At 45.0% G+C, this 25,007-nt stretch overlaps 1 protein-coding gene across 1 annotated transcript in view; it reads right to left on the bottom strand.

The window, feature by feature from the left end:
* Window positions 1–25,007, bottom strand: part of OBSCN (obscurin, cytoskeletal calmodulin and titin-interacting RhoGEF) — a 287,786-nt gene that overhangs the window by 79,884 nt on the left and 182,895 nt on the right. The window contains exons 57-63 of the mRNA XM_019507926.1: window positions 23,762–24,028; window positions 21,736–22,002; window positions 21,100–21,369; window positions 6,381–6,653; window positions 5,495–5,767; window positions 3,683–3,970; window positions 1,661–1,933 (exon numbers count right to left, since the gene is read on the bottom strand). Of these exons, the coding sequence (XP_019363471.1) occupies window positions 1,661–1,933; window positions 3,683–3,970; window positions 5,495–5,767; window positions 6,381–6,653; window positions 21,100–21,369; window positions 21,736–22,002; window positions 23,762–24,028 (1,911 nt within the window). The remainder of the gene's footprint in view (window positions 1–1,660; window positions 1,934–3,682; window positions 3,971–5,494; window positions 5,768–6,380; window positions 6,654–21,099; window positions 21,370–21,735; window positions 22,003–23,761; window positions 24,029–25,007) is intronic.

Below are 25,007 nucleotides of genomic sequence, written 5' to 3'. Positions count from 1 at the left end.
GCAATTATATTCAGGCAGCTGAGGGTGCCAACTGCCTTAAGTGCTCCTTGCTCTTCACTCCACAGGTGTTAACAACTGTCTCTTCTTTTTAATGGTGGGGATGTTCCACTAATCAACCTAAGCTTTCTTTTTGCCATCTGCTAGATACTCCTGGTCTCTCTTCTCCTATTTCACAGCCCTACAGACTATTTTTAGCTATCTGCAAAATCATAGATCCACCCATGGAGACTAGTCTTCAGAAGTTACAGATACAGTTTCAGGTTCAGGTTCTGGCTGAGCAGGAAAGGGAGGGTGAATAAACTGAAGAATACTCTGCCCCTGCACTATGCAAGCCATAACTCTGGAAAATCTTTTTTTCTTTATGGTGCTTTATCCAAAACAAAGTGCATGTCTTATTTAGGGGCATGTGATATGCAAGAATATATAGTATATTCCTATTTATGTGTGTGTTTTATATGTAGACATATTGTTTTTTCTACATATATGTGTTTTCATCTTTACTATTAGGGTCAGGGAAAGGGTGGCATCTTTAAGAGGTACCTTTGCACTAACTACAGACTGCCTCAGTGTTAGCAAATGACACTTTGGGATTTCGAAGAACACCACCATCCTGCAGAGAAAGCAGCTACTTTGTTCTCCAAGTGGCCTCACCCTGCCATAGGACATATTGATGCACTGTGCTTTTCAGAGAGAGAAGGCTTCTCATTGCTTTGCCTACAGTAGAGGTCATTTTGACTGAAAGAACAGAGATGACATTTGCTTATGGGAAAATAATATATATTAACTGTGCTTTGACATAGGCTGATGCTCCTCTCATGTGAGCAGATGCTTCTAATGAACTTAATTTTTATTCCTTCTCACCATCATTGCTTGCAAGTGAGGTAAGGGCTGAAAAATGTCACGATTCCCTAATAACATGAAGAACACGTTATTTCTTAATTCATCTTTACTGACCTGTAGCATACCTGATTAAGGTCATTTCTGTGAAAAAGATACTCTCCTATTGGCACTCAGAACTTTCTCCTATTCATCACTTTGCATTATGAGTCCTCTCCCCTTCATCTTAGATTTGGTACAAAAAGATGCCACCTTCACTCTAGTGTCTAAACGCCCAAATGGTGGGAACTAGGAACTAACTTTAAACCACCCTGAAAACTTATCTGTAGGCTTTCTAGGGGGTCAGCTGATGACCTACATTAAGCTCATCGGAGCTAATGAGACGCAGTTTAAACTTTAGTCTAAACTCTGTGGAAGCCATTAAAATATTAATCAAAGACCTGTGCACCAAATGTTAATGATATTAATTTAGCAAATTCAAATGTATCTTTTCCTTTTCTAGGTTTTGTTTTTACTCTTAATTGCAAAGTTTCAGGGCCTTTTTTTAACTTATCATAAATCAGGAAACTCTTATCTGAACATATCAAAACAGGTAGACAAATTCTTATATCCTAGTTAGTTATCTATAAGGCGCAGGGAAATTATAGTCAGTGATGGACTTAACCATACAAACGCTGAGGCTGATAATCTTTTTTGTGGATTTTAGAGGGAGGCCAATTATTGGGCTTATAATGGAAACTAAGTTCCAGCCTTAATTACAGCAAGGCAACCAAGTGTCCATCAACAGCATGAATGTAAGTCATTGAGCACAAATTACTTGTACCTTCAAGAGACAAGCTGGCAGAGGACTTGACGTTTGGTGAAGCTACACAGGTATACGAGCCTTGGTCTTCAGGCTTGAATGCATGAATAAGGAGTGCCTGGTTCTTGCCCTCAGAGATTATTTCATATCTTCCTCCAGCGTGTATGCGTTCTTTTCCTTTGAGCCAGGTAACCGCCTCTCGGCTTTCTCTGGATAACTCACACTCCAAGTGGGCCACCTCCCCTTCCAAGACTGACTTACCTACTAAATGATGAGTGATCGTAATCGGAGGCTCTGAAATAATAAAAATCAGGGCATTAAAGACAGCAAAAGCACTATCCTCTCCTCTATGCTGACCTAAATAAATCAGTACAGGACTAACATGAAGCCTGTGAACTATGCAGGCTTTCAATCTTTTAAGTTTTAGATTCTTTGTTTAACTGCTGTACATGATAATTGGAAAGTCAATGAAGAAAAGAAAAGGAAAAAGAAAATGAGAGAGAAAAGAAAAGGAAATGAAAGGAAAGAAAACAGATAGGATTTAGAGTTTGCAACCTCTAATGATCCAAGAATTACCATGACACTGGGTGCATGTCCACAAGATGCTACTGTGCTGTAGGAACGAGCTACGGTGCAATAGCTTGTTGCTATGGCACTGTAGCTTGTTGCTATGGCACTGTAGCTCGTTGCTACGATGCAGTAGCTCATTGCTACGATGCAGTAGCATTGACAGGCATTAATCATGAAGGCAACACTACTGCACCATAGTAAGGAGCTTCTGTGCAGAAGCTCGTTGCTAATGCACAGTAGCATCGGAAAAGAACCGTGCAGGGACGGTACTGCGCAGTAATGCTGGTTACTGTACAGTCATTTAGTACTTGTTTAAGCACTCTTGCCAAATCTCACATATGACCTCACATAACCCTCAAGTCTGGCCATATTGGTCCTACATGGTCTTACTATAAGTTAGGAACTCGGAGATAAATGGAGAGGGGTGTTGCCTTAATGCGACAAAGAAATAATTCAATATAGGAGGAAGATATAAAAGGGGGGAAAAAGGTTCTTGAAAGCTGCCTCCATCTAATATTTGGTGGGAAAAGGATGACATCTTCGTTCTAATGTCTAAACTCCCAGATAGTGGGAAAATGTCTCATTAGGTTCTTCACTTTGGTAGGTGACCTTCAAAACACAACCCAACCGCATGACACCACTACCCAAAGAGCAGGAGAGATGAACATATGTAATACCTGTCTAGCCGGAACATGGAGTAAATATGGTGTTTGGATGTTCACATAACTTAGCCAAGGTTGTAAAAAAAAAAAAGATATAAAAAATGAATAGAAGAATAGACGACAAAGAAATAGAAAAAACAGTAGAAAGCAAATAGTGCTTAGGAAGAAACAAGATCCTTTGTGATGGGTGGTAGAAAGAATCATTACAAGACAGCCACCGAGAGCAGTGAAAGAGTGGTACTCTGTCTCTTTATAATGTGGAGGGCTCCAGAAAAAGATACTGAACCAACTGGAAATCAGTATCCACCATTATGTGTTTCAGGTGGTAAACACAAGAAATCCACAAATATTATAAAGAGAGAAAGTGAGAGAGACATAGGGGCATAGTATGGAGGCAATACTGCCTCTCCTTGCATGCATCCTGAGTCGGAGGTACCATCAATCACACAATGACATAGCCATTCCAGCATGCCCCTTTTCAACCACTGCATCCGATTTCCATCAGGGCAATCAGACAAAACACAGAGATGCATTGCAGGCCACAAGGCAGGTAGATGCAGCTTGGAAAGAAAGGCGTTGAACAGATAGACAACGCAGCAGGTTTCGCTTTGCTTCAGCCTGGAACACTTTTCCCACCCTCTCTCCTGGACCTGGCAACACTGGGCTTGCATCATAGCATGGAAAGAGGCCATCGTGTAGTCTCGTCACTCCAGGGCGGGGTCCCCTGCGTGTGCGTGGAAGCAGGCATGCCATGCGAAACACAGGCCTGGGCCAGCTCTTGACGCGCCATAGGAGCATCTCCATTTCTCACCTAGCTGCACGGTCTGAGGGATGTGCACCGGTTTGCCAACACCCACTTTGTTGATGGCAGCAACGCGGAATCGGTAGGGCTCTCCTGGCCTGAGGTTGTCAACCACAAACTCGGTGTTTGGAATAACCTCCTCGTTGCACAGCTGCCAACCACTATCTGGGAGTTTCCTCTCAACATTGTAGCCTAGGATGCCACAGCCGCCGTTGCTCAGGGGGGTGAACCAGGACAGAGTTACAGAATGGCTGCTCTTACTTACAATCTCTGGATCTTCAGGGGGATCAGGGAGGGCTGAGGGTACAACAACGTTCCAGCGACGCATGGCAAAAGAAAAAGAGGGTTGCTGCATTTTAGTAAGATCTCCAAGAAGCCCTTATATAGGAAATGAGGAAACATCTAAGCCAGACATTCAATTTTTCTCTTGGTATGAATGTAAGCAGCGTTGGGTCTAAGAAAAAGACATGTCTTTGCAGAAGAGACAACTCTTTTCAGGCTAGGCTGTGAACCAAAGCCTAGAAATAACAAGCAATGCTTTCCAACCAACCATTGCAGATGGCCTAATATCTACCAAAGCACCTTCCTGATTCTTAAGAGATTTAAAGCCATCTTGCCCCATCAGATACTAAGTAGAGATGAATTTAACATACAAAGATCAGGCCAGAATATCCCCAACTTTAAGGGATGGTCAGGCCCAGATTTGAGTCATTCCAGGCCTAGCCTTAATGGAAATTGAGTCATCACAAGACTGCACAATCTCTCTAATAGATCTGATGGAAACTGCCCCAAGGCTTTTGTCTTTGGGGTGTTTTTCCCTATGTAAAATAGTAAATAAAACAAGAGTATAAGAAGACACCAGAACCGTGTCCCTACAGGTTCCTTGGATACTAATCATTACACTCCACCTAACCCAAAGAATAACCCATAACCATTCAACATATACTTTGACTTAGAAGAGAGAAATAACTCTCTTTAGTGCCAATGACCAAGTAAGTGGCCTTCTACTGTTTGGTCACTGAAATAATACATAACACAAAACTGCAGGATAAATTATACCAACGCTAGCTTCTAAATCCTGGGAACCCAAAACACTGCTTTGAATGGGTAAAGCCTGGATTGACAATCAATCAGCTTCTTGTTTGGGTTCATGCTACAACTCATGAAGATTAACAACCCACTTGACCCATGCCCAGTAATTTCAGGATTCCTAAAATACAGATGCACCAAAATTAGATATCGTTATTGCAAATTTGCTCCAATATGACCTATAGGACTTAAATGAACACTAACTGATGTGTCATTAAATATAAGCAATACGCTATAAGTGCACAGCAAATTTACGCACTACAACATCAGAAAGACTGACTCACCGTGAAAGTCCATACTGAAAGTAAGATTTTTTTTTCTTTAAATCGATATTCTTTCTTGACTTACTATTTCAACTCTCCCTAAAGCTGGGGAGTTTGCAGAGTATTGTTTTAAATAAGAAATAGCACATTTGCTTAGGGAACTGGTTTCTGCATGCTTCTCCTTCATGCCATACAGAAGAGCTATACATCACAAAACAATGGATTTCAGCTAATATTGAGAAAAGATTTCTCATCATTAGCTTGGTTCAATTTTCACTTAACAAGGCAAAATGTTTTCAATCAGGGCGCAATAGTGCAGCAGAATCTTGTCGGTTCTGGAAAAGCTGGAAGGAGAAAAGAAACCAGCACAACTGCAAAGAAAATCAGAGTGATGAGGCTTAGCCCTGAAGGCTGAGGATTCAAGCACAAATGGCTAGCATTGGTAGAAATATATAATGCGTGAACCTACCTATTACAGATAACTTGGCTGATGCAATGGCATCCCTTGATGCAAATGTCACCTCTCCAGAATGATGCAGTTGGGCTTTCTTTAGGATCAGTTTGTAGCTGTTACCATCTACCTGGATTTCCCAGTTCTCGTCAGGTTGGATCTCCATGTCATTAATATACCAGGCAATCTCACTGACTGGCACCGCTTCACTTAAAAGACAGCTAAATGTAGCTTGGTCCTCAACCAGGACTTCAGTATCAACTATGGGCTTCAAAAACTCCAGGCGCCATCCTGCAGTTAAAAAAACACACAATCAGACTCCAAAGTACTGAAGCAAAGTTTGGCAGATCGGAGTTACTTGATGCATCCTGAGACATAGTCATTTGATGATATTCTTTTGAAACCTAGGTTATGCAGTGAAATTATGAACGGCAAAGCCTTCAGGAGCTGGACCGCCAAGGCTTTATTGTATTGTGTTAAAACAATATAAAATCCAGTGAATTAAAGATGGACCTGACTCGGGCCTTTGCTCTGGTCTATTATAGGAAGCAGCTTTACAAGCTGATTGTAGTTCCCAACGTTTCTGAAACGCTGGAATCTGTGATGATGATGATGTAACTATGACGTGAAGTGTTCAAGTGCCTATTTCATGTCCCATTAGGATACTCACTAATCCTGTAGGTATTGCCTGCTTCTAGCTCATTTAACATTACATTAGCACTGTGTGACATATGCAGCAGCTCACAAAGATGGCCATGTCATGCAGAACATGAAAACTCAGATAGAAAACTCAGCAACCCTTCTCTCTTTGAGGAACAGAAGTAAAGCAGGGAGCAGACCGACCCATGCTGCTATTCAAGCTTCGTTGGGGACTGTTATCATAGCCCCAGGGAATCAGCATTACCTTTCACCGTCAGGAAGGCGGATGTCACTGCATCGCTCGCCATGAATGTCACCCTGCAGCTGTCCTGGGGAGTGAGGTTCTTTAACAGGAGGAGATGCCTGCGCCCATTTTCAAAGTAAACCATCTCAACGTTTTCTGCAGTTTTGGCAGGCTCGTCATCAATCAGCCAGTTATAATTGTAGGTCTCTGGTTTGGAAAGGTAGCATTCAAACAGGGCTTCGCCACCTTCTACTGCTTCCACATTCTCCAAACCCTGCATAATACTGTTCTTGGCTAAAGCAAAAGGGAAATGATAGACAACATCAGCTGTTTTGCTCTCACACATTCAAGTATTAATCCATCTTGGAACATCCTAAATAATCCCCATCTCCTGGACAAGCGAATGCAAGGAAAATCATACATGGAAAACTATCTTGTGGATTCGCCTTTTAATTTCAATGATATTGTCACATCAACTTAGAGTTTCAAAAAAGTCCACAGCAGTGATGTAGCTTAATAGTGAATTGATAAATCCTTCTGGGTCTAATCAGCATTTATCTGGTAACCTGACCACTGGCTTCATGAAAAAAGAAAGGAATTATATACAGTTTATATGCGTAGGTCCATTTTTCAAGGGCAAATGATACAAAGAGCCATGGCCAAGGCAAGACAATAATTAGATCCATTTTGTGCAAAATAGGAAGCATTTCTTATCAACCTCCTCCACAAGTACAGTGCATAGCACTGCTGGGCACATTTGGGTAGACAGCTTGGGTTAAAACTTTACCACATTTCATGCAAAATATGCCATACCTTTATTTCAGGAAGAGACTATTGTTGGCAATGCCATGATACCTGATAACTAGGCGAACTAATCTTTTTCAAAGCCCTTTAAAGGAACATTTGTAAAATGACAAGCTTTTAAATAGGTGATATCTTTACAGTCACCAGCCTTTAATATATTCCTAAATTCCTCTGAAATACATGCAGAGCCTGGCTTTCTAATCGGAGTGTAGGAGCAAGTGTGCATGCAAAATTGTGCACACACAATAACTGCAACTACATGACCAACTTCATGTGTAGGTAATCCATTTGATGCACCCACCCAATTTGTGCGTGCAGCCAGGCTAACTGCAGAGGCAAGCTAGGCATGTGCTATTTTACAGTATAGCAATTTTTTTGCACACACCGCTGGGTAAGCAGTTTGCATGTGGTATTTATATGAATTACATGCCAGGATCCTCATGTTATAACAGTGTCACGAACCATTTCTGCTTAGCAGCTTCCTTAGTCACTCTGACATCTCACACGTGCAATGGGTTGTCACCTAGAATATTAATACTGAACTGATTATTTGCTAGCAGAATTAAGTCACCAACATTTCTCAACATGCCTGTTTAAAGGGAAGAACAATGGTGCTGTGGCTCGAGCACCAGACTGGAGCTAGGGGCAGCATCCAATCCTGTTTAAATTTATCCCGGTCATTTAGCATCCCTGTGGTTTAGACTCCTAACGTAAATGTAGACAAACTCCTAGAGGGTTTCTGAAGACTAACTGGATTAATACTTATTAAAAGCCTTCAGACCCTAAAAAGGGAGGCACTACAGAAGCGCAGAATGCTATAATAAATAATGTTTCTCTGACAAACGTCATATGATTGACTAGTATCTATGACACAGACTGAACCTAAACAGGACGCTAGAGATCAGACCTCTTATCGGAAACATCACTATTTCTGATCATAGTAATGGGCCTGCTAACCGGAAGTGAGAATTCCCTGTGCACATGGTAGGAAACGAGTTACTAAGACATCACATGTGAGCAGTGCTCCACAGCTTTGATCCTGATTTACTTTGATTACTGGAGTGTTCAGGTGCGATTGGTAGAGTTCTGTTTTAAATGGTAGGCTTCAGGGTGAAAAAAAATCAATGATTTTTGGGGGAAAAAAATGGATTTTTAAAAATGCAAGTCAGATTTTTTTATTTAATCTTTTTTTTTTTTTTTTTTTTTGGTAAGATGCTTTTTAAAAAGAAAACATATAAAGATAGTCTTCATAGAGTTCATAGACATTAGGGCTGGAAGGGACCTCGGATGATCATCAAGTCCAGCCCCCAAATGCAGGGTAGGTGGCTCCACTGGGGTTTTAATTTAGGATATGTTAAAACTCAAAGACATCATCATGGAATAGGGATTATAACTTCTAATTATATATTATTTGAGACAACATATTCATGTTACCTTTTTAGAAGTTGTATAAATAGGTTACAACAGGCCATGGACTATATTAGGGGCATAATCTCATAGGGTTCCCAGAGGCTCCTGTATAGATTAGTAAAGATTAAATAAAACTACTCTACCCAATGGGACTCAGTGCTCAGTCTAGAAGATCCCATTCAGCATCTCTATGCTGCTTAGTTTCAGTCCTCAAACTGTGGATTTGTGTCTCCAAAGATCATAGGCAGACAAGGTATTTTGGGTAGATGTGATATCTTTTATTAGACTAACTAAATAGTTGGAAAAATTCTTTGTAAGCTCTCGAGCATGAACACCCTTCTTTGGGCATAGGGGAGTTTGTTGTCTCCAGAGATAACATCCTTGTTAACAGCAGTGTACGGAGATGAGAGGGGATGTTAACATCCTTGTTAAAAGCAGTATATGGAGGTGGGAGATAGCAGGCCTGATTACCCACCCATTGGCCCTGTTGTCTCTCTGCAAGTTGTACGCACACAATCAAGTCCTTACCTCTCTCTGAAAGTGCAGAATTTCAAAAAGTTAAATGAATAAAGGATAGCAAACAACAAGAATGCACTTTTTTGTAGAAAGGAATGATTAAATCGAGTGATTTAAATCATAATTTAAATTGATTTGACTTCAAACAAATCCACCCTGGTAGGCTGTGAACCTTTTTGGACAGCCGTTCCCCATGCTGAACTCCCACTGAAGTCAATGGGAGTCAGGGCTGCACCTGCAGCCATTGCATGTCAAGGCCCTGTAAACTGCTGCTGGGAGATAATACCAGCAAGCACATGGTACTCTTGTTCAAAACACCTTCTACTTATCCCCAGTACCAGGCCTGAAAATGTCCCTTGCAATTTTTTCCTGGAATTAAGTCACTTCTTGTTCCACTTAGTAGGCCTGGTGGCTAAATATAATCCTAATTTGCCACATTCAAGTCCCTAAAAAAACATTAATGCAAGAATGGATTGGTTTTCCTTCTCCTTGCTTCTTTTTCTGACCTGGCCTCGAGGCTAAGATGACAGCACACTGCGCAAGTAGAGGCTTTAACAGTTTTTCAGAGATTTGAGCAGGAGGGAACAAGATTACTTTTAGATGCCCGAGTCCACTAAGAAGTGAAATAAGATCTGGACCTATATTTAGTTTTCACTGGGTGCATCTCCACGTGTGCTTTACTGCAGAGTTGACTATTTAGCTCCACAGTAAAGTGTCACCATCTACATGTGCAGCACTATCAGGCAGGAGTAAACTAATTAACTCCACCATAGCATAGTACTGCTTGACACAAGTACTGTCCTATGGTGGAGTTATTTACTCCACCGCGACACATGTAGATGGTGACTGGGGCTGGCTAGGGCACAAGGGCGCTACAGTGCAGAGGTGCTTGCTGGCTAGCCCTGCACTGAAGTACCCTCATGCCCCAGGCCAGCCCCTCCATAGCATGTTGAGCCAAATCAGAGGAGCCCCCAGCTTGCAGGCTGACTTCCTGGGCCTTCTGCCAGCCCAGCTCAAAGTGCTGCAGTCCTGGGCGCACGTGGAAATACTGCACCTGGGAGCAATAAACACTGGTGCAGTTTATCCGGGCATGCTAATTGCACATGTAGATGCTCCCACTCTGTCCTACATTGAGAATATATACCTACAAGAAAGACTGCAAGGCACTTGTATACTACTGTTTGGGGTGATACAGGTACCTCAGCTAGAGAGAAAAAAATTGTGACCCTTGAACTCACCCTCAGAGTAACTGAGTCAGAAACAAATGCAAAGTTTTGATCCTCACACCTGTTATTTACACTAATAAAGATTATATATATGTGATGTCAAACCCTGAACCCATTCAACTCAAAAGTAAAACACCTGCGGGGTTCAGCAGAATCGTGCACTATTACAGAAAAAAAATTCTTCTATTTTTCCATTGTCTCTTTCCCAAGGACGTTTGCAAAAGTTAATTACCAATTAGAAAATGCTTTTCAAGCAATCGACATTTTCATTAGCTATATTACTCAAGCTAGGTTAGCTGTAGATTAGATCAACTGAAAATAAAAACAAATGCCTCTTAATCCATTAACGTTTTTAAAGCACTTTGTATGCAAAAAAGCATTACATGAGGGCTCAGTAGTAGTATTGTTTTCTTAAGTCCAGCAACATCACCTCTATACCATGACAATAACTCAGCAGGACATATCCCTTTGATTAGTGCTAGAACCAAATTCAGTTCATTGCAGAGCAAGGGTGACCACCTATGCCCACGTGGATTTATACAGGGGCATTAATTGGAATTAAATTCCAATGGAAATTTGCACAGTTCCACATTCAATCTGCGCTAACTGCCCAATATGTTTGTCACTGTTGTTGGTAGTGGAATGAACACCCAATGAGTAGGTCATGATTTGCCACTGTATATCCGTTGCTGCTGTGGTCTTCTTTTGGTTTCTATTCAATCACACTGACAGTCTTCCTTCTGGGCTGGAAGACCTCACCTTGAACATCAAGCATAGCCACCACTCTAGTGCCTCCAGCTTCACAAGAATAGATGCCAGTGTCTTCTGGAAGGGCGGGTTTAATTTTTAGCTTGGCTACATTCCAGTCTTGCTCCACAATGACTCGTTGCCCATCTGCATGAACTTCCTGATCATTTTTCTTCCACGTGGCCTGCACTGGCCTAGAGTACTGGCATATGAACTCTGCCGTGCCATCTTCATCAACGGTAATGTCCTGCATTGGACTGACCACCTCAATGGTTGGATCTGTCAACCAATAGGTCAGGAGGGACATGCGTTAGTAGATCCTTATGGAGATGGCAGCTTAGATTTTGACAAGCACAGCGCCTGCGTAGCACAGGAAGCAAACAGCACAACATCCCAAACTCGAGGCTGACCGGAGGCGTTGCTAGTTAGCACGTTTAGTGTTGGCTTGTGTCAGCATCAAGCAGCGTGGAAGCAAGCGTGGCATGTGAGGAGTGTTCACATCACAAATCTGAGCACAAATATCAAAGAGCTCACCGATGCTACTTTTTTGTGGAGAGCATCTCTTACGATTCACTTAATCTCCATGACGCCCTTCCCCACCCCCCGAAGCAATGACACACAAAAGCAGCCACCCTTGAGCATGTCAGTGCTTCTCCAAATGTTTGCAGGGTGCAATGGATGGATTTAAGTAGATGCTTAAGTAGTTTCAACAAAATGGAGACACCAAGATGAAAATATTCAGCACGACTGCAGGGGCTTGAGCTGCCTAATTCAACTGGAACGGGAGGTAAGTCTCTACTGAAACGTGGAACTGGCTGTGGTGCACTTCCAAATGATTAAATAGGGCTAGAAATCCTTAAATGATGAGCTTCCAGCTGTTAAAAAACTCTGATAAAATTGTGTTTGCACTTTATATTACCAAACACACAGCACTGCCAAAGGAAAGCTCCATGGCGCACGTCCTACTGGACCTCTACGACGTAGTGGTCTTTTGCCCGCGCAGGAAGTAATCACCTTCCACCCAGGGAGGCGCAAAGCTTTCTCAGACCAAAGGCTGATCCCACTCCAAGCCACACAGTGGGCATAACTCTCCCGTTCTGCCAATGTGAAGCCATTTGCACATTAGCACAGAGGAGCGATATGCCTTCAAGAAACAGGACATGTGAATTCCTGCCCCTCTGGGCGGCACGTGACATGCCCCTGGACCCTAATCCTCCCTGGGAAGATGCTGCTTACCCAAATGGCAGAGGAGGGGGACCCACCAAATCTTTAGCCTAGCAGCCTGATGGGGAAGGCACTCGCCCAGAAAGTGGGACACCTGAATTAAAGATCATCTTCAGCTTCGCACCTTTCACTTTCCCAGAAAGTGTCCTAGCCACCCGGCTATAGGCTGGGCTGGGCTGATGGCACCCTTCTCTCATGTTGAAGCCAGGCCCCTGGGTGGAAAAGAATCCAATAGTCATGAAGCCAAAGGGGCAGTGAGCAAAAGAAAGACAGGAGCCCTGGCTGGGCTCTAGCCCCTGCTCCCCTGTCTATGCCTTTATTCAAAGACTATTCAATGCAAAATGCACCAGGACCAGAGCCCAGGACCTAGCTTCCCCTGAGAAAGTGGAGATCTGCACAGCCGCTGTTGAAGGTTCAAAGTCTTTACTGCCTTGTAAGGCGCTGCTGTTGAAATAGCTGCTAGGGGTAATACCATAAGCCTAATCGAACCCAAGATTTTGTAAGCTTCACAAAAAGAAGCTAGAGTTTGGGCTGGGGAGCCTCTCTAAGAACTTTGGATTGTCATCCATTTGAGCACTCAAAGGTAATGTACTGTGTAAATCTGTCAAAAATCAAAATGGAGATTGAAACATCGGCCTCTCCACAACCTTTGTCCTGAGAGGCACAGCTCCTGCAGCCCTCATCCTTTTGTAGCCCTTGGCACACCCATGAAGGCCTGGCCATGTTTGACTGCTGTTATAATGGATATAGTAAGGGCCAAAGAAGCCAACATGTCTTGAAATTTGAATTATTATGGAACTTGCCCCTTTATAAACAGGTGTTACACTCGAATAATGGGAATGAGGGAAGGAGAAAGACTCATGATAACATGGGAATGAATGCAAATGGGGCACGCAGAGGGGAGGGAGAGGGATAGTTCAATCATTCGACATCTTTGCCCAGGATAAAGTGTAGAAAAGTGTTTGTTAATACAAGCATGGTTAGAATATTACTAGTGCTTTACCTTCCTAGCAAATGGAGCATTACTGAGCATGGTTTAACAACTGCGTGGTCTCTTTTAAACGCCCTTCCTGTTCTATTTATATGCCATCTACTCCTCCCATTCAAATCTGTAGCAAAAATCCCATTGGCGTTGCTGGGTGCATAAAACCTCCCACTATTACAAGCTTCCTGATGTCCTTTTCTAAGCTACAAAATGAGGTGTACAAAACAATTAACAATATCTGTTTATTTATGTTTTGCAGCAGATCCATCTGAGTTGTACTCCTGGAAGGCTGCAGAATCAGAGTCTCTGTCCTTAGACAATTCAAATCGCATTGCAAATATGCATGCCATTTCTGGGCTTCAGAATAGTGTCCTTTGGTGTTAGACACGAGGAATTTGTTGTCTTATCTCCAAAGGGCAAATCTCACACAAAATGGATGGTACAGCAAGGAACACATTAGGCCAACAGAAAAGCTGATGGTGGTCCCAGACTGCCGTTCTCCATCTCTGACTACTCTTGGGTTAAAGGGTTTAGCTAACCAACACGGAGTAAATTTTAACTTCTAGATAGTTCCCAATGTTACTGGAAAGGAGCTGCCTACGAGAAAGATAGGGAACATTATTTTTTGTCCTACTTCCAGAACTGTCACAGCTTTCCTGAAAACCAGCCAAGAAGTGTCTGTGACTAGATTTCTTTACCAGCAAGTCTTAAGCTCAGTTTTATGTGCAATTTGTGGTTACCCTTACACCATAAGTAAAAAAAGCAACAAAACATTACCAGTACAATGCTGACTAATGGTACATGGATGATAAATTACTGATCCTTACTCTCTGCAATGTAACCCTGACATTATTGCAACTTGACTCCATGGAGATCCATTGAGCCACCACTCTAAATTCTGTATTCCCAGGCTCGTGGGCCTAGGAATGCATTGATTTGAATGCAGTTATACCGTCCTGGCAGCAAAGCAGCATACTAGTGAACCAGGCTCAATCTTTTGTAGAGCAGTGGCAGGGCAGCGGTTAATGTCATATTATAGTAATAATGAACAATAAAACCCTGGTGCCACAATGGGAAGGCTCGATTGTCGTCCTTGATTTTCTGCACAAGTGAATTTTGCTGCCTCTTGTAAGATAGCAAGCTGGATCCTGCAATCTCTTACTCAAGCAATCCCAAGTAGTAGATTTGTTGAAGCTGGTGCTTCTGCTTGCATGAATAAGAGCAACTTGCTTGAGTAGAGGCTTCAGGACTAAGCATGGTTTCATGGCCTTCTAATGATGTTACTGGTAGAACAGCGTGCTATTTTGGAGGAATTTCATAAGGGTAACCAGAAGGCATAAGCACTAGTATGTTGAGCGGTTCTGGAGTTGGCCATTGGCATCTTCCAAAGAAAAGTACCTTTGACTACTAATTTAGCTGAAGATACGAGGGACCCAGCTCTGAAGGTGACAGTCCCCGAATCATTGGACCCCAGGTCCTTTAGGGTTAAAGTGTGGATTTTCCCATCCCGCACTGAGATTTCATTCATAGAGTTGTTCTGAAGGAAAGCTCCATCAAGCCACCACTGTACATTCGGGATGCCCGGGCGCGAGAGCTCACAGGTGAATGTGGCTGACTCCGCCACAAAGACATCCGTGTTCTTTAAAGCACAAACTATCTGTGCTTCCTCTTCTGCATAACAGAGCGAGAAAAGTGGTACCAAGGAAAAACACAAAGCAAAAAACATATACATACTGCTTCCACGGGACTGATGTCCCGACACTTCTAGTGGTCCCGACAGAATCCAACTTGTAGCACTTAGTGCTTAATTGGTTTAAAGGGGTCTACAATCTACTTCCAGGTTTGTTTCCCATGAACATCCTTTACCCACTCACAAGCACAGACACTTTAACAGTGTTTTGACCAATTCCCAACGTGTCCGGCATGTTACAATCATCTTCGCTGAGATTGTAAACTTTCAGTGTCTATTTGGTGTCTGAGAACGTGTCTAGGTGGCATCAGGCAGCACCGTGCTGAGACAAGCCATGCTACCTCCCAAACCAGAAGCGGTATAACCACTTCAAGATGTCATTGCTTATGAAAACCAGAGTGTATTAGCTTTCATGCAGAGCCATACTAACACGGCTACGCTGGTTCTGGTTCAAGATCTAGGGTGTAGATAAAGTGATCATGGCGTTTCCCAGCATGGCGCTCCCCTTCCCTTATGGACATACCCTTAGTGGCAGGTACTCTGGCTTGTGATTTAAGTGTGGTGGCTACGTGCACTGCTACAACACACCAACAATAGTGATAAGAACAACAAGGACGATTATAACCAGCAATACACACTAACAACGTATTTAGTGTTTTCAAGGCAGTAGCTCTAAGCAACTAGTTGATCAAGTAAATGGGATCACCTTGTATTGCAGACTGTTTTTGAGCTCTGTTATAATATAAGTATGGATGGTCTGCAATCAGGTTTGGTGCTGCACTGAAGGCAGGAAAGTAATCAAGGGAATGGCACTTGTGTAGATGAGAATTAAGTCTGGCCTCTTGGCTTAAGAGGCACCTGAATGTGAAATTCAACCAGAGAAGAAAAATGGGTTTCATCTTACCATGGACAGACACAGAACCTCGGGTTATCTCGTATCCGGTGCTACAAGTGTAGTCGCCACAATCCTCCGCCTCCAAGTTATGAATAATTAGCTCAACCAGGGAGCCTTTCTGCCGCATCTCATACTTGTCACTGGGCTGAAGCACCACTGCGCCTTTCCTCCACTCAACAGGAGCATCGGGCTTGGAGACTTCGCACTGGAGGACAGCTGTTCCCTGCTCTTCTGACTCCACGTTATTCAGCTCCTCTTTAAACAGGACAGGTAGGACTGCAACAGAGAAGCAATTACAGCAGGGATAATGCCCACGTGTGGATTACTGAAGGTTACCAAACCATTTCATTAATCGCTGTTCCCTCTCTTGCAGTCTCCTGAAATCACAACATACAAGCAGAAAATACTGCAGCCTCTCCACTTCTCCAAGCTGAGCTAGAACATGCTGACACTTCACACATACACAATGCTAACCTTCTCCTGCCATTGTAAATATAAGGGAATACTTTTTCCCAGATACCAGTATACAAAACCCACTGGCAAATCTCAGGTTCACAAATGTTGAGTAGTTTGTGCCCACAGCCAGCAGCATCTGTGACAATCTGTCTGGTACCTAGCTGCGAGGTCAAGATGCAAAAAATAAAATAAAATAAAATAAAATAAAATAAAATAAAATAAAACTAGGGCTGTTTGAAAACAACCACCCTATGTCTGCCATTAATAAGCAAACCGTGGATTGAACCTCTGTATCAAAGTTACATTAAAATGTCATTTCACGGCATAGAAATGGTAGTGACCGTTCACCAACAAAAGTTGTGTTGTTCCAGTGCAGAAGGACGGCATCGCAACCATCTCACCTTTCACCTGCAGCGCTGCAGTGGTCTGTTGATCTCCCGAATCACACGTATACTCCCCGGCATCCTGAAGGCCCACATCATAGATGAACAAATCCACAAAAGTCCCTTCTTGCCTTAGCTCATACTTGTTGCTGGGCCGGAGCACCATGTCTCCCTTCCTCCACTCCACCGGAGTGCTGGGCTTTGTCAGCTCGCAGCGCAGTGCTGCTGTGCACCCTTCCTCGACCTCCTCGTTCTTCAGCCAATGTTTGAAAAGCACGGGTAGGGCTTGAAAGGGGGAATTAAGCCAAAAGGAGAGGAGGTTTGCTTTTTTCAAGTGCATTGAAAAGAATTCAGATAATAATGGCATTCCTGTAGGTAGTGAGACGAGGTCTGCCTGTATTCACTTCTGATGAGGTTATAAGCATGTAGGATAGGAGAGAGGTTGATCATAGGGGCTAAGTGCAGACATGGGGCAGGTTATATCATGATAAAAATGGCCACCCAATCTCAAGAAATTTGGGATGGGGGGTGGGGGGTAGCAGAGGAGGTGGGGGGAATTGGAGGTGGAACAGGGGTCTTTGGGGGGCTAAAAATAGCCCCAGTCACCTCCAAACCACCCCACTTTCCCCCACGAGCAAGCTTCGCAGACACTGCCCCCCCGCCGATTGCTCTCATGGATCCCATCTGTCCCTGCATCCCCCCATGGATGCCTCCTGCCCCCATCATCACTTCTGCAGATCCCACCTGCCCCCCGCCATGGATGTCACCACCCCCTGATCACTCCTGTGAAACCCACCTGCTCCTCTGATCCCTCTGCAGATGCTGACTACCCCCGCCCCACGGACACTGCCTGTCCCCTCAATTGCTCCCGTGGAGCCAGGCTGAACTAAGTTAGATCTGGTGGCCATTTTTAACTTGATCTAACCTTCCCCAAAACCCTCCCAAATGTCTGCACTTAGCCAAGATGTATCAGATTCAAGGATAGTTTTCTGGTCGATCTTTTACTTGCTATAAGGTAATATTGTGAGGTGATGTATAATGTAATGTTTTACAGAGTAGTTTTGCACTGGAGGCTAACGTAGGGCCTTTGTCCTCAAAGTCTGGTCAGAGTGATGAAGGGTTTCCAACAAGACACCAGATGGGGCACAAAAGGATTTGGTTTCATTTTTCAGTTTCAACTTGGTGAGGCTGCAGGTTTGCAACAATCAGAACGAGGCCTGATGTGAAATCATCTGAGCCTCTGAAGCTGCAGCACAGACCTGCCCGGTTCCAGTTTTGACTTACCACTTTCGGCAAAATCAAGGATGATGCACATTTTTCCAAAGCGCTGCCAGTTAGGTTTGGGATTTGAAAAAGCCCAGTGATTTGAATTGGAGCACTGCTTATATAAATCAGACAGCAGTTTTAACCATATCTACAAAATAAAGCCAAATCTGTTTGGCAAACCACCATTACATTTATTTTACTCACAGAGAGCCCATGGGACAGAGGCAGCGGAGCCCATGGGACAGAGGCAGCGGAGCCCATGGGACAGAGGCTGCCCGCTGCAGGCTCGGAGCTCCCTGCCCTGCTGCTCTCCCCAGGGGATCCTCCGTGGCCCAGCAGATGGGACCCAGCATGGCAGGGCACAGTGGGGCAGGGAGGCATGGTGCCACCGGCGGAAGCCCCGTGCCCCCATGCACATGGCACTCCTCGCCTGATCGCCCTCCTCCCATTCCCCAAACCCCTTGCAGGCTGGGAGTCTGCCAGCCTGCAAGGGGAAACCTGCCATTTCCTGTGTTTTTCTCCTTGAAAAGAGAAAACCCACTTTTTTCTCCTTAAAAGAGAAAATCTGTGTTTTTCTCCTTAAAATGAGACTATTTGCATTTTACCTCCTTCTTCCATCATGAACAGGACTCCAAGGATGCCTATTGATCAGGAGAAGGCTGTGAAGATACAGCCCTGCCCCAGAACAGAATAGGGACCTGATACATCACAGATATAACTTAGGAACTTCCTGACCAGTCCTAAGAATAAGGTACTTAAGGCAAGACTGTTTTCCTCACCTAGAAATGAAACCCTTGCATTCAAGAGCAGTTTTAGGGTATAAACACTTGAGGACATAGTACTGCACTATGGCTAGTTTCAGAGCATGCACGGATGGGCACAGATTCTCACCTTTAACCTCGAGGCTGGCAGTTGTCTTCCGGTCAGCTGTGCTACAGCTATACTCCCCTGAGTCCTCAGGCTTTAAATCATGAATGGTCAGAGCATGCGTAGTCCCTTCCTTCTTGATCTCAAACTTCTTGCTGGACTGGATCAGGGACGCATCTTTCTTCCACTGCACAGCAACATCAGGCTTGGACACATCACAGCGTAGAGTTGCTGAATCGCCCTCCTGGGCTTCCATGCTCTGGAGCAGTCGTACAAATATTATTGGGGCCTCTGTAAAAATAGAGAGCAACAGCACCGCTGCATAAATGTAGCTGGGCATGGAGTCAGGGGACTCGAATATCTGTGAGCACAACAAACTCAGAACAGCTCCTTTGAATGGTGAGACTTCATCATGTGTCTATTCCATTCGTAGGAGATAAACTGGGTTGGATGGAAATCTTCCATTGGTCATGCCAGGAAAATGGAAATGGGATTTTCTTCTGTGGCCATAGGACACAGAAGTAGGAGCAATGGCCTCTAGCTGCAGCTGGGACAATTTAAGCTGCAGATTAGGAAGAACTTTGATTACGAGGGTGGTCAAGCATTGGAGCAGGCTCCTACAGAAGTGGTCGAATCTCCATTTTTGAACATTTTCAAGAAAAGGTTAGACAAACACTTGGCTGGGATTTTTTAGTCAGCGACAATCCTGCCTTGAGCAGGGGGCATGACTAGAGACTTTGTGAAGTCCCTTCCAGTCCTACTTTCCTATGATTTGCAGTAATGCAAAATGAGAACGGGTTCCCCAGCATGTAGTATTGTAGACCACAGCAGATCTGCACTCCACATGGAGCTGACTAACGACCAGGGATCCTGGTTTTCTCTGATTTAAAAAAAATAAATCCCCAATTTTCAGTTGAAAAAAAGGAACCCCAAATCTACATTTTCCATGATTAAAATGAAACACCGCTACATGTATATCTGTATATTAGTGGTGTTTCATTTAAGGCACAGAAAAATGTGGATTTGGGGTTACTTTTTTTTAATCGAAACTTAGAGATTTTTTTTAAATCAGAGAAAACCAGGATCCCTGCTAATGACATATAGCTTGGGGGATCGCTTGGGGTAAGGACACAAGTCTCCCACAGCCAGTACCAACCTGTCATTGGCGTTCCTAAAAGTCGCAGAATATTATCATCTAGAGAAAGTGGTATTGTACCAGATTCGGGATAATTCTGCCGCAGACTTCATTTTGACAACTGACTATGGCCGTCGGAGTGAGGTTCGTGCTTTCTCGGGGACATCTGATTGTGGCTGGATTGTCGCTATAGGGACATACCCAGGTTTCATAGGCAGTTGGACAAGCGTTGGATAGGGATAGTTTGGGAATGGCATTCCTGCATTCGTGCAGGGAGTTTGACCAGATGAGTCTGGAGGCCCTTTCTGTAACAAAGGTGTGCAACCCCCATGGCAGGGGAGATGGGACAGGGTCCTTTAAGGACCACCAGACAGGCTGGAGGCCACACTCCTGAGAGTAACATAAGGGAAAGGCTCCTGCTGGAGGAAGACAGACCCAGGGCAGCAACGGTGGGTAAGCCTGGGGCAAAACTCACTGAACGGGCAACAAAGAAGGCCTGATTGATTCTGGGCCTATCCAGATCGTTAAGGAGGCTGAAGAGAAGGCAGACCAGATAGAGAAAGGACATGATGGAGAAACTTAGAGCCACAAGTCTAATTTCAAAAAAGCCCTCCCATAGTCACTCAAGGGCACCCTTTAGTGTTGCCCTTGGCTGGGGACAGAGTGGCTTTCGGTATCCCCCTGATGTGGCTCTTTTAAATGTCTTATTGTGCTTGTTGAGGGGAGGGGAGGGAGTATGCATGTTGGGGGTGGCCACAGACACTCTGCAGGAGAAAGGAGCGGGATCTCCTTTGGGTGAGAGGCAGGGGTATGGGAAGTAGGTGGGCAAGGGGGCAAGGAAGTAGAGACTGATTTTCTATACCTAGATGTGAATGGGGGTTGGGAAGCACAGCTGGGATGGGAGGGATGCCCCGCTCTCCCTGGGTGCTGGGCAGGAAAGGAGGAGTAGGGTGGCATTTCTAGGGTGTCCTTTGGGGAATCTGTTGCTGCTTTGGTGGGTTGTTTGTCTTTTATTGCAAGCTGCCCTGAGCCTTTCTGCCTAGGGCAGGACATATATCTAAACAAATAGGTCAACAGATAGTAAGAAAATAACTATTGCAATGAAACCACACATCTCATGGGGTTGGCTTGCTCACCTTGCACTGTGAGCTGGGCCTCAGAGGTATGAGCCCCCACTTTAACATTGATGGGACCGGAGTCTTCCAGCGTAACCCTCCGCAGGGTCAGGGTGTGAAGCTTCCCTTGCACTTGGATCTCATTCATTTCATTGACCTGGAGAGGGACCCCCCCCAGGCACCACTGCACATCCCGGACGTTCTCCCGGGAGAGTCTGCATTCGAACACGGCATCCTCTCCTTCATACAAGGTGATGTCCTTTAGCACCTCCACTATGTTTGCTGCTGGCTCTTTGACAGAGAAAGTTAAAATGGTTTTAAGCACATCTTCAAACATCTCACTGCGCTCCCCTGTTTTAAACACCCATCATCATCATCATCATCATTAACAACGTGGCATGTTCAAAGCTCTGTGGGCATTTACCACAATATTATTCTGGGAATATGCAAACATTTCTCAGTAAATAATATGAACCTCTTGACTCTCTAAGAGCCTTGCTGTGCTTCTGCAGAAGTCACAGGCCGAACTCTTGTTCTGCCAGGACCAGATGCAGCAGGATATTATTTTACCACACTGTGATGACACCGTATTTCACTGCGCTGCCATGCATATGAGCTAAAACGATCCATCAGTCAAAAGCCAGTGCAAAGGCCCACCTTTCACAGACAGTGCTGCAGTGGTTTGCTGGTCTCCCGTGTCGCAGGTGTACTCCCCAGCATCGCCGTCCTTCAGGTTACAAATTGTCAACTCGGCCACGAGGCCTGACTGGTTCATCTTATACTTGTCACTGGGTTGCAGCAATTTCCCTGACTTCTTCCACTTGACAGGGGCATTGGGTTTAGAGATCTCACAGCTCAGGGTGATGGTGCCACCCTCTTCCGCTTGCTGATTCTGCAGCGGTTGTATAAAAAGCACTGGCAAAGCTAAGCCAAGATAAGCAGGAAAAGACACAATTACTCTTCATTTGTGACCCTCTTTAACTGACTTTTTGAGATGCCCCTGATCAAGGGCTGTTCTCTAGTCTGCTGACTTTCATACGCAGGTGTGCCATTTGATCCTCCTCCCAGCAGAATCGGAGTCCCGCAGGAACAACAGGTTAATTCGTTTCACATCAACATTAGCGATTGTAGAAATGAACCCTCGTGGGCTTGTTGGGTCTAAGCGATGCTTACAGTAAACCACAGCAACCCTTACATGCTTTCCTAAATGCTGTTATTCTTGGGGTGCAAATCTAGGAGGCCTCATTTTCTGAGATGCTGAATACCCAGAACTCCAGCCCAAAACAAGAGAAACGGCTGGCCGCTTAGCGCCTTCTTCAAATCAGCTCACCGTTCCCAGAAGCAGAAGCCCATGCTGTAACATGAGCATTTTGTTCTGCATTTGGGTACCGACCTCAGCACTCAAGTGCCTAAATTGGATAGTTAGGTTGCTGGAACACAAAGGAGGACTTGAGCATCTGCCTTAATATGCCCATCTCAGAAAGCTGGATCTGGTAAAGGAACTGCTTGCATTAACGCCAACAGTGGGTAAATTTGGTATCGATGACGTGTGAGGGGAGAGTTACAGGGGAGAGAGGTTTTGTTCTGAAAATATAGGAGGCGTTGATAGGAAATAAATGTGGGGGTTGCTTGTACACGCCACAGCCATTATGCAGCAGGTGCTGAGGACACCAAAATGGCTGGGTTGCTTGTACACACCACTAAACTGTTTAGTTCTCCCTAAATTGAAATGGTGGGTTTTTAAAAACACTGTTTCAATTTAGGGAGAATTAAACCAAACTAAACCCTCGTGGCATGTACACAAAGGTGGGGGCCCGATCCTTACCTGCCTCTTTGGCAGCAGGGAGAGGAGGGAGCTGCTGGCAGGCTGAGTGGTCCCTGAGCTGCATGGGGACACCCACCCGCTGGCACCTGGCCCGGGAGGACTTGAGGGGCACCACAGCTGTGGAGGGAAGCATTTATACCCCCTCCCCCCCCGCATGAGCTGCTGCTGGGTCCCACCACCCCTGAGCTGTGCGGGGCCCGCCAAGCCCTGAACACATCGGCTTCCAGTGCCCCGTGCACTGCTGCACTTTGTTAGGTAGCAAACTAAAACACCTCAGAGGTGTTTTATCTTGCTACGTACCAAAGTCATCTAAAGTGGAATATGCCACTGAGCATGCAAACAGCAACACCATTAAAGTGGTGCAAAAGGGCATTTAAGCCACTTTAAAGGCCAATTTTGTGGTGTGTACAAAGTCCCATGGGTGTCGTGCACAGCTGCTGGACTGTAGTCCCCGGGGGGTTATAGGGCAGCTGCATTTGAGGACTGTGGAAAGGAAGGGAAAAGGGTCATTTTGTGGTGGTGCAGCCTCCTCATTGCTGTTCCGGGCATCCTAACAGCCAGCAAGAACACGCGTTACATTGGAGAACCTATACCATAAATAAGCTGCCTGAATAACAAGAACCACAGAGGCCCCATGATGCCTCTGTCTGCCTACAGCCTGCATGGAGACACTGCTAGGCTTATGGCAACAGTCACAGATGGAGGCTGCAGATGGAAGTGCTGCAACACTTTATAACTGTGGGTGCCGAGGGGATGTGCTCAGTGCTCCAGAGTCCTCGAGCTTCATACCACATGGAGAACAGACGCATTCAAACTATACCCGAAATGTGTAAAAAGGGACAGGAAATGCCTCGTCACCTTTTACCAGCAGCGATGCAGTACTCTGCTGATCACCAGAATCGCAGGTGTAGTCTCCGGCATCCTTCAGCTGCACGTCACGAATCAGGAGCTCCACATGAGATCCCAACTGCCTCATCTCATACTTGGCACCGCTTTGGAGCAGGACTGAGCCCTTTCGCCACTTCACTGGCGCATCGAGTTTTGAGAGCTCAGCGTGCAGGGTGGCAGTGGAGCCCTCCTCGGCTTCTTGGTTCTGGAGGGTCTTTTCAAATAGTGCTGGAATGCCTGGGACCCCCCGAGAAAAGCAAATCGGGTCACCTAGCACACCGTTCAGTACACCCATCCCCACACAGCACAACGGCGCTTGGTTCACTGGGGTGCACCAGTAACTGGGGACCTACTTCATTTGTGGTTTCACAGATTTCATGGAAACCACCAAATTCAGGAGTGTCCACGAAATCTGCAAAATCAACAACAACAAAAACTTAATGAAAATGAAATGCTGGCTCCCCAGTGGAAGCCAGCAGTCCTCGTTGCCAGGAGGGGAAGGCGCCAATTGGTGTGGTGGGACAAAGAGCAGTAGATAAGACAAGACAGCTATGGCCCCCTCGTCTCTCTTCCCCCGCTGGGGCCTCTGCGCTAATCAGCGCCAAGGGGCAAGGCCACACAAAGGGCAGCCAGCAATCAAGATGGTGGCTGCGCCTTCATCCCTCCTCCCCCACAGGGCCTCTCCGCCAATCAATGCTGACGGGCAGGGCCACCATGAAATGACCACAGAATGAGAACTTAACACCATGAAAATTGGTAAGTCTCCCCTCAATCTAGATAGATCCCTACCAATAGCAGGTGCAATGAAGGGTCATACTACAGCCAAATGAAACTGGTAGAGTCTTCAAGTGACAATTCCCATGTGACGTTTTGACTTGTTTCACTTCCCCTGAACTTTGAGACCAATTCTGTGTCTTAAAATAACAAAATAAAATAACATGTCTGACATAATGTATTTTTATACATAGTTTCATAGTTTCTAGGGTCGGAAGGGACCTGAGCAGATCATCTAGTCTGACCCCCTGCCATGGCAGGAAAGAGTACTGGGGTCAAATGACCCCAGCAAGGTGGTCATCTAACCTCCTCTTAAAAACCCCCAGGGTAGGAACCTGCACCACTTCTCTTGGAAGTTGGTTCCAGACCCTAGCTGCCCTGACCGTGAAGTGGCACCTTCTGATATCTAGCCTGAATCTCCCCTCTGCCAGCTTGTGACTGT

This window comes from Gavialis gangeticus, unplaced genomic scaffold, assembly GCF_001723915.1.
Source record: "Gavialis gangeticus isolate Ggan-Ray unplaced genomic scaffold, GavGan_comp1, whole genome shotgun sequence".
In the NCBI taxonomy this organism is placed as follows: domain Eukaryota; kingdom Metazoa; phylum Chordata; order Crocodylia; family Gavialidae; genus Gavialis; species Gavialis gangeticus.
This window is presented reverse-complemented; position numbering and strand designations above follow the sequence as displayed.